Source organism: Cornus florida, unplaced genomic scaffold (genome assembly GCF_030987335.1).
Source record: "Cornus florida cultivar Cherokee Brave unplaced genomic scaffold, ASM3098733v1 CherokeeBrave_3.0.0_Hap2_Chr10, whole genome shotgun sequence".
In the NCBI taxonomy this organism is placed as follows: Eukaryota; Viridiplantae; Streptophyta; class Magnoliopsida; order Cornales; family Cornaceae; genus Cornus; species Cornus florida.
This window is the reverse complement of record NW_026775580.1, coordinates 48,539,661-48,549,869: the sequence shown is the minus strand read 5'-3', so window position 1 is coordinate 48,549,869 and position 10,209 is coordinate 48,539,661. Positions and strand designations below refer to the sequence as shown.

The 10,209-nt window shown below is 36.6% G+C and overlaps 1 protein-coding gene across 1 annotated transcript; it reads left to right on the top strand.

Annotated features, from left to right (window-relative positions):
* Nucleotides 1–429: 429 nt before the first annotated feature.
* On the top strand, nt 430–5,312 carry LOC132279085 (transcription factor SPATULA-like). The gene is made up of 6 exons (XM_059781016.1): nt 430–1,172; nt 1,271–1,369; nt 1,466–1,531; nt 1,612–1,677; nt 4,625–4,945; nt 5,031–5,312. Exons 1-6 carry the CDS (start codon nt 684–686, stop codon nt 5,106–5,108), a joined length of 1,119 nt encoding a protein of 372 aa, XP_059636999.1. The 5' UTR covers nt 430–683; the 3' UTR covers nt 5,109–5,312.
* The last annotated feature ends 4,897 nt before the right edge of the window (nt 5,313–10,209 follow it).

Below are 10,209 nucleotides of genomic sequence, written 5' to 3'. Positions count from 1 at the left end.
GGCACTGGTTAAGAGAGAGGGTTGGGTTTGCGGCCATATATCGATATAACCGAAGCAATTGTGATATAGTTAAAATTTATGATATGTTGGCGCTTTTTTATTGGAGATTGAAATTGCATTTTGCTACCTCAGCGGCTGAAGTTGCACATAATTAAAAACGACGTCGTTCAAAGTAAGGGCTAATAGGTAAATTGATTGTTCTGTTAACGGCTGGTTGACAAATTTTCCTTAACTGCAACATTTCTATAGTTTAGGGGGTTGTTTTTAGTTTAGGGAGTTTTTTTGCAATTAGCTCATAATTCAGGAGGGTTTAATACACTTTACCCTTAGATAAATAAAAATGCAGCCCTTTTTAAACAAAATAAAACATGACAGATGGATTAGCGCGGGAGAGTGATCAAACTTGATTAGAAGCTCTGTAACCTCTCTTAAAGCTTTTAAATCACTTCTAGAGAGAGAAATCAATACTTATAGAGAGAAACCCCAACAAAGAGGAGAGAGAGTGCATAAACGGACGGTTTTGCAGAGAAAAAGAGGTGCAAACAAAACCAGTAGTTGGAACTTGGAGCAATTCATCATCATCTTCTTGCACTCTTCTCAATATATATATATATATAGATATATAACTTTATATGTGCTCGTGTGTTTGTGTGTCTTTTGTGGTGATCTCTCAGATTAATTAAATGGCGGATCTGTACGGAACAAACTCTAAAACTCCCTCACCCGAATCCGAAGAAATGTCTTCGTTTCTTCACAATCTTCTTCAAAGTTCGTCTATGGCTTCTCCTCCTTTCGCGTCTTTCAAGCCCAAGCACTTGCCCTCTTCCTCCTCTCCGCCACCACCACAACCACCGCCTCCGCCGCCGCCGCCGCCGCCGGAGACTTCAACCTCCGCTGTACTTTGGAGAAGCAGTTCGGCGACTTTTATTTCTGATTCGGACAGAGTCAGAGGCGGAGCCTCAACCGATGGCTCGTCTGTGATGATTGACTCCGTTTCCGACTTCAATTTCTCCGATCCCGGCGGTTTCTTTCCGGCCGGTGCCAAGGGGAGCACAAGCAACACGCTTTCTTCGGCCGGCGTTGTTGTGGATTCTGACGCGATCACGTCTTTGATGAAGAACAAGAAGTTTCCGGCGGAGAACCACTTCACCGACCTGAGTTTCAGTTGCGAGGTATTTTTCTCTTCAGTAGAATCAGTACTTATTTCAGTTCAATTTTCAGTTTTGAACTCAGTGAATTTTGGTTTTTGGTGGAAAATTGCTGAAACTAGAGGGGACTTGAAGCTTCGGAGGTGCCAGGAAATCAGGTGCCACCACCACGGTCGGTGAAGCGGACTAGAGCAGCGGAGGTTCATAATTTGTCCGAAAAGGTTGGCTCTGATAGTCTTAATTTAAAATACAACTTTGAAGTTTTTAATTTTTGATTCTTGTGTGATGGTGTTGATATGGCTAATTTTAATGGACAGAGGAGGAGGAGTAGGATCAATGAGAAATTGAAAGCATTGCAGAATCTAATTCCGAACTCTAACAAGGTACTTATTGTTTTAGAACAATTGAACTAAGAGTAGGACTTTTTGAATGAATGTTTTGGTGGGTTTTTTTCGTATTGTAGACGGATAAGGCTTCGATGCTGGATGAAGCCATCGAGTATCTGAAGCAGCTTCAGCTACAAGTACAGGTGAGGGTCCTGCTTTAGTCAATCTGGCTTGTGTTTCAGCTCACTGTGTTTATCATGTATGGCATGTGTGTTACGTTTCTATCAATGCTTTCTGTCTCTTTGGTTGGTTGTTGGTACTAGCATGCCTTCTGTCTCTTTGGTTGGTTGTTGGTACTAGCATTCGTAGTTAAAAGCACATACTTGAATTATCAATCTTGCACCTTATAGGTGAAATGAGTATTTCCTTTGTCTCATACTATAAGTTCATATAACAAGTCACATGCTTTTCAAAAATTGACCTTGTGGGGCTCAAACTCTGAACTTCAACATGGAACTTTTTATTTGGAGGGTTACTTTGGCTAAGGCCCCATTGTTCTCTTACATTAACCGATTAGAAGGAAATGGAAAAATGGTACCATTTTGCAGTGTATTTTAGTTTCGTTGTGATAATTTAAAAGAATTTCCAAAATTGTTTCACTCTAGTTACATCCATGATGTACAAAGTAATAAATTAAGTGATAGAATTAGAAATTGATAGGCCATTATTGTGTTTCGTTGTGTGCTGTAATTGTTGCCAATTCCTATGAACACCAAAAAATAAAGAACATTGCATAAAAATACTTTTTAGTTGTCCCTGAGAATGGCTGCAAGATGAGATATGTAGCTGCCAATATAAAATTACAGATTTGACTGCAACAGACGAAAGGTGAATTTGGTGACTTCTTGTCACTACTGGTTTTTGGGGTTCTATAGTGTGGAGATATAACAGATAGGCTGATAATTTTGAATTGTGGTCGTTTATATGAAAATTTGTATTAAAGGAAGGTGATGTTTGAAGTGAGTTATAAGAATAGTTATTATTTTTTAACCCCAAACCAAGCTTCTTTTCACCTTTAGAACTTTCCCTGTTGAAAGTCCAAACAAAATGTTAAACCTAGCTCGATCCCCTATTTGTTATGGGTTCCCTCCTTCTACACATTCAGCTATACTTGTATCATCTGTCACACACACAGTAATGCCAGAAGACAATCACAAAGAATGAAGCATAGGGTGAATCATTTTGAAACATATATCCATAAAAAAATCAATAGCAGTTTTATCGGCTTTGAAATCTTAACAATTTGAATTGCAAATGCTACAAGGAGGATATAATTGTTTTTAGCAACAACAGCTACCTTATGTTACAATCGTTCCACATGGAAGTGTGGTGAAAATTTATGCAGCCTAGAATCTAATCTGGTATTCCTTTCTCTTGTACTTGGTTCCATTTTAGTGATAAAGAAATATTGTGAAACCTTCTTTTTTTGCTTTCTTAACTTTTTCTCCTGCAAGTGTATTGTGCTGCCTTGTATTGATTAAACCACACCCTAAATTTGCATTGACAGCCCGTTAAATTCAATTTGTTTTGTCTGTATGAACAGCTTACTTGTCTTCCAGTTCTCAATGAAGAATTTGGATGCATGTTTTAATTTCGGTTTTACAAAATATAAGAAATGTAGAAGGAATATCCAGCTGGAAGCATAAACATACTATATGTTGAACTCGTGATCATGCAGACTTGACAGACCATCTATTATATGTGGCAACTTATTTAGGTATAATTTCTTGAGTGTATCAGTAGATACAACAAATTAACCCCAAGTCGTAGAATTGCTTCAAATAGAATTTATATTTGCTCTGCTTGCTGCTTCATGGCAAATAAAATGAAAAATGACAGGGCTGATACTTTGCATATCATGATTTGAGCACCCTTTTGTTTCAATCTGGCCTCTTCTTCCTTCTGAGAAAGCAATATATATTTATATATGTCTTCCAGATTATGCGTCAACAATTTTGTTGTTCATGGAAGTCTCAAATTATTTCTGTATTCCTATTGAACATGTATAATCCAAACTAGTCCTCTATGATTAACTCATTTCGAGCTTATTGATCATCAGATGATGGGAATTACTCTAGAATTATTCGTATGAATTTTTTTTTATAAGTCTCAAGACTTGTGCTATTTGGATGATTTTAATATTATGTTGATGAAGAAAGAGAAAAATAAGTTCTTTAAACTCTATTCTTGGATTTTCTTCAAACTATTCTCAACAGTTCTGCAGTTAATAATCCAGTTAGAGCCTGTGGGCCCAACATAAAACCATAGTCTGGCAAAATGTTCAGGGTTCGTGTACCGATTTGTGGACAGACCAGTTTATGTTCCAAATGACACCATATGTAAAATTCCAAGTTCAAAAGTGTTTGTTCACTCAATTGCATTCAAATTATATGGAATGTCTTCTTGCATCACTTATCATTCACAATACCTTAAAAAAGATTATAGTGGCTTGGAAAATGAACTTATTTTTCTTTTTCTTTTCTTTTTTTAGTTATTTGCTTGTCATCATCTAGTGTTGTCTTCTATTCTACTTATACCATGAGCATTCATCAAACCAAGAATTTACTGGAAGTTGGATGGCTTACTTGTTTGATATTAAATTACCAATTTGTGGGGTGTAATGAACAGTTTAATTTCTTAATCTTTTCTTGAACTAAAACACTTTTTGGCATTTGAATATGCCATATGGAGCTGATATTCAAACTAATGGAATTTTTTATATCTAATGCTGTAAAGAATAAATTAGTTCTAGAACCCATATCTAAACAAATTTGTACGAATTTAGCCCTAAAAGGTTCTGGCATCCCTCTTCAATGAAATGATAGAGGCTCAAGGGCATAACCTGTTTTGTAGTCAAATAATGCTTTTACAAATTTCTTGGGAAGATTAGGCAATAAATAATTTTTATTTTTTTTTATTTTTTTTAGAGCCTTTAGTGGGACTATAGCTAAGTTAGGTTTCATTTTGTATGCTGTTTTTGAGATTGAAACTTCGACTCTTGTTCACCTCCTTTTTCCAAACACTGGAAAATGTTGAAGGGTGACCAAGATAGTATCTTTCTATCATTCTTCAGCGTGGTTGGTTTTGCAGATGTTGTCCATGAGAAATGGATTAAGTTTGCATCCAATTTACATACCAGGATCCCTACAATCACTGCAGCTGCCCGAGACTGGAGTTGGCTTTGACGAGGGAAATGGATTGATGAACACCAACAGGACAGCAGATACATTCTGTGGGAACCAAGAAATACCGACATTACCTGCATTTGATATTTCGAACCAATGCACTCCCTCAAATCAGCCAATTGGCAGACCCCCGACGATAAACTCCATCAACCCAGGAACTACTTTTGGTTTGGAATCATTGATTCAGAATCAGTATGGACCCATCACTCACTTGACTGCTTCAAAGGTAACTTTTATTTTTATTTTTATTTTTTAATTGAACAAACAGTCATGGATTTTGGTATTGACACCTGTTCGTCTCCAATGTGTAGGAAATCTGCCTGGAAGATACACAATCACAGCTGCAATTAGATACCGGGAAAAATTCGTTGTCTGGCGTGTCTTCTTAGCCAAGATGATAATAGTAAACACGAACTTGCTGAGGGATTGCTCAACTTGTTCAAACACCAAAGAAATTGCAAAAGATATTTGAAGCTACTGAGATATCCCAACTTTGACTATGTTAATTATATATTTTCAGTTGTGGGATTTGTAACTATTGAAACCCTTTAACTTGTATAATTATGGTCTTAAAGTTTATTGTAATTCTTACCTATTGGCTGAACTGTTGCTATATTTTGCATAATCTGGCATGAAATTTGGTTTTCTAAGGGAAAGGATTAGACTGAAATTGAAGAATTTTTGGAAAGCAAGTAAAATAAGTGAATCAAGTAAAGCACATGAAATGAAGAGTAAAGTGTTAATATTTGTGTTGCTGAAGGAGAATTCTTCAATCTTCAATTCTGCTACTTATTATAACCTTCGCAACAGCTATTTTTGGCCATAGGTACCACTCTTAAATGCTACCAAATGTCCTTCATAAACTATTCCATAACGCATGGCCTTCAATCATATCATTTTTATTCCAAATATATTATGAGCCAGAACCACTTGACAATTACTTTTCTTCTTGGCATTTTGTCATTTGTCATTTTGAAAAGGAAAGTTTTGGAGAAGACATTGGAAAAGGGTGTGCATGTGTAACCCTAAATTTGTGTTCCAAGCATGTGTAAAAATTTGAATTAAAAGGACTTACCTCCCACCTTTACCAATATTACTTCTACCCCTTCTGATTTGATTTTGTATCTTTTTCTTCAATGGAGAAGCCTCTTTTTGATGTTGGACTCTTCATGAATTAGAGCCATTTTGCTTGGATGCTTGGAAGGCTTGTGACTTGATTTTGGAGAGCTTTGGAAGGCTTGAAGCTTGCTGATTTTATGAATTTCAAGGGCTTGGAGGCTGTGTTTAGAGAAGTTGGAGGGTTCTCATTGCTTGGAGAGGTTCCTAACAGGAAGAGATCAAAGGTGCTGGAGGATGAGTTTAGACAGATTTTCACTTGCTGGGCACGAAGTTGTTGTTTATGAAAAGTTTTATGCTTGTTTCTAATTTTGCCAGGCGCGGAGTGGCACTTTTGTAAATAAAAATCCCCTATCACATGACCGCTGAAATAGGGCCTGAAGTCATCCTGTTGACGTCATGCCTTGTGAAAAGGGCATAATCCTGTGTAACTTTCCATAGACCTTCCCTGGTCCTCAAGTTGCGTGCAACCCCTTGATTTTGACTGTTTTATTCATATTCCAAAGTTTTTCGGATAATTTTAGTGCCATCAGCCATGGTAGGTTCCAATTTGTGATTCAACAGTCAAATTTTGTGCATGCGAAGGGGAGGCAAAAATGGGGTGTTTACTGTGTGAAGACACAAGCCCATCGTGAACAAATGTTGGGACAAGCTGAAGGGGTGACAATTTCCAAGATGGGCTGAGTGTGATAGTGTAAAACAAGAGTTACGCGGGGTGCAGAAACAGTTGATTTTAATTGTGATTAACTCTTTAATGACCTAGATCTGATTATTAGGTCAACTTGCTTAATTTATGATTAATTAAATTGCATGATCAATTAAACATCCACAATCATAAATATAAATACTAAAAAGTAAAGTAAGTTAAGTTTAGAGAGATTGTACTAGGATTTTTAGCGAGGAAACCCCAGTTGATAAAATACGTCAACTGTTATGGGAAAAACCTCGTGAACTATGCAGTCCAAAGTAAACCAATCCACTATGTTTGAAACAAAGTATACCGAACTTTGACTCTGGCTCACACCCTATCGTTCTACACCACACCAACCGCTGACGATCCTTTGGCTTTGCGAGTCCCTGTCCAACAGTAACTTGATCTCAGGCTTACACTTGATATTTGTAGAAGAGTAGCAGGTAGATCAGACAGCACTCCACGAATGCTCCAACCCTTTTAAAGTGTAATAGCGCTTACTTCTGTTCTTCAAGATCTGAACTCGATTGTAGAAGAATTAAATCCTGCTTCTCATCTGGAATATCTGAATCTTCAGTATAGCTCCAATTCCGATGAGATAGAGAACAACACCACTAAATCACTCATGAATATATGTGTATGCTCTCATAAATAAATTCAGAATAATCAGATTTGATTTTCTGAATTTTCTCTCTCTAGAAGGCTTTCTCAAAATATAAAATTAATTTTCCCTCAAGCCCTCATAAACCAATGTATATGACAAGGTTTATATAGAGTTTTGAAAGTTCTAATCCCTCAGAAAATATGATAAATTTCGTGCATAGGACTTAAAAGGAAGCTGGGATCAAAAAGGAAACATTAGAAGAATGAAACTGGAAACCTAATGCATCTAGGACTTCTTGAACCAGTTCAGCCATCTTGAACCGGTTCAAGATGGACAGTAAGGAATCCCACGGATTCTTGAACCAGTTCATCCCTTTTGAACCGGTTCAAGATGGTCAGTCTTGAAATTTTAACATTCTGATGTAGTTGAACTTGTTCGATTGATCTTGAACCAGTTCAAGATGGACAGAATGTAAAACCTTGTTCCGAACCTTTCAAAACCCTTCCTAAATGTTCTCACTACCTCTCAAAATTTCTTATAGCGTTGTTCTCATCATCTCGGAGTGTAGTATACCATGAACACTTGACCTTCTTCAAATCCGCATCCGATCTTTAATCTTTGAAATTTCGTACTGAAAAATTACAACTTGATCAGACTTGTTTTGACATCGAAATTAGCCAATTACAAAATATATCTCACATATAGTACTGATGGATTGAAGGGGTTTGCACTCTTAGCCTTAAAGAGCTAGTATGGAATGAAGGAAGGAAGAAGATGAGAGAGAACGTGCATGCTTGCTTGGTTTGGCGTGGAGGATCTTTAGTTAAGGTGAAGCTATGGAAGGGAACTTTAATTGATAGAATTTGAACGAAGGTGGAGATTGTTAGAGTGTAACCCAAATTTTATTAGATGTAGAATTTTGGAGGAGTTCAACTTGTCCAACTAAGTCCGACCGGGTTGCACTTATTGAGACAAAAGACTGAGGTATTGGAAAAGTTCAACTGGTCTCACTTTTTTGAGACCAGTCGCACGAGTCTAACAATGTGACATTTGTTTCCTTATTTCAAAATGTGCTTTCCTAAAGGTTGTAAACTTGTAGAACGAGTTGTTTCTTTATAATTAAGGAATTATAGATGTAAGGCATGAAGGCACAACGGAAGCATTTAATAAATTTTTTGGATTATGTCCACGTGATTTTTCATCAAATCAAGAAATACTGTAAAGAGATCTCATACCTTTGGACGATTGAATAATCGTCAAATAAGAGAACACAATTCTTTAGCTTTGAATACCAATGAGTCTTCACCTCTATGACCCCAATATAGGTTTTTGGAACCTTAACCTCCTCTTTTACTCTCTGTATATTGTATCGTGTAACGGAATAATAATTTTTTGTCGCAGCGTTACCAAATATATGACTTGAGAGAGTTGATTAAAAGTCTGGGGCTAGAGATGAGGATCCAAGAGCGCTTACTTATCCCAGCTCCAATTTGATAGTGGCTCATAACTCTATCCTATCTAATTAATTACAATAACCACCACAATAGTATTGTAATTGCACTCTAGGACTTAGAAATTATGGCAAGGCCCTGTCTACTAAATAATTACATATAAACCCATCCACTACCGAATATCCATAAATAGCCCTAGGAAAATATATACCATCCCACCTAAGGCTTACTTATATTTTATATTCCTTGAGTAACCAATTTAATCATTATGATCACTGACTTAAAATCTTTTAGAAAAGGATTTGTCAAAATAAATATTTTTCTAAATAAATAATAGAAAAATAATTTAGTAAACATTTTACTAAAATGCCCTGGCCAAGTTCTAGTGATCAAACTTATTAAATTGCATTAAGGGAATATTCTAACTTTTATAAAAAGTGTGGATTCCATGTTGAGTATTTGTGTTCTTAGAGCTCCAACATTAGCCACCCAAGATACCATGATATTGACCTTAAAAAGATCTCACACATTGGTAAGTCAAAGTGACTAGTACTAAAACTTGAGTTCACTAAATCCCTCAGGATTTAGAGCCTATGAATTTAGTAGATAAGAAACACACCAAAATAATGATAGTACATTGTATGGTGTGATCTTATGGTGATCCAGTTCAATGTACTCCAAGCACACTAACACACTACCTTAGAGCCAATTACCCCAATGGTCGAGACAAACCATCCTATCTTATAGAGGTCAAGTGTGTTATAGTCTTATAGATAAAGTGCTTAACTTTTATCACTGATAGCGAACAATGCCAAGGTGCAAGAAACCAGTAAGCCCAAATCTTCTGCGTGTAAATCTCACTTACACACTTAAGTCACATATAATGCAACTTGAGGACTATAATGCATCTCATACAAATATATGTAAAGCCCAATGCATGAATATCATATTTATTAATAAAATGTTGAATAAATAATAAATAATTAGATTGTAGGCATATGTTCCCAACAATCTCCCACTTGCACTCAAAACCAATTACCATTATATCTAACACCCATCCCTTTAACATGAGACTCAAAAACCCTAGTAGGTAGAGTTTTAGTGAAAGGATCTGCAAGGTTATTTGCAGATGCAATCTTAGTGACAACAATGTCCCCATGCTGAATTATATCTCTAATGAGATGATATTTGTGCTCAATATGCATTCCCTTCTTGAGGTTCCTCCGTTTCTTGGACTGAGCAATTGCCCCACTATTATCATAATATAAGATAATAGGAGATCGTGCCAGTGGTACCACTCCAAGCTCTAAGAGGAAATTCTTAAGCCATACAGCCTGTTTAGCTGCCTCTGAAACTGCTACGTACTCGTCCTCTATGGTGGAGTTTGCAATGCAAGATTGCTTCACACTCTTCCAACTAATGGCTCCTCCACCAAGTGTAAACACATATCCTGAGGTAGATTTCCTGTTATCCCTATTTGACTGGAAGTTAGAATCTGTGTAACCCACTGGAAGTAAATCATCATCCCCATAGATCAACATGTAATCTCTTTTCCTTCTCAAATATTTAAGGATGTGCTTCACTGCTATCCAATGTTATTATCTAGGGTTGGATTGATATCTGCTGAC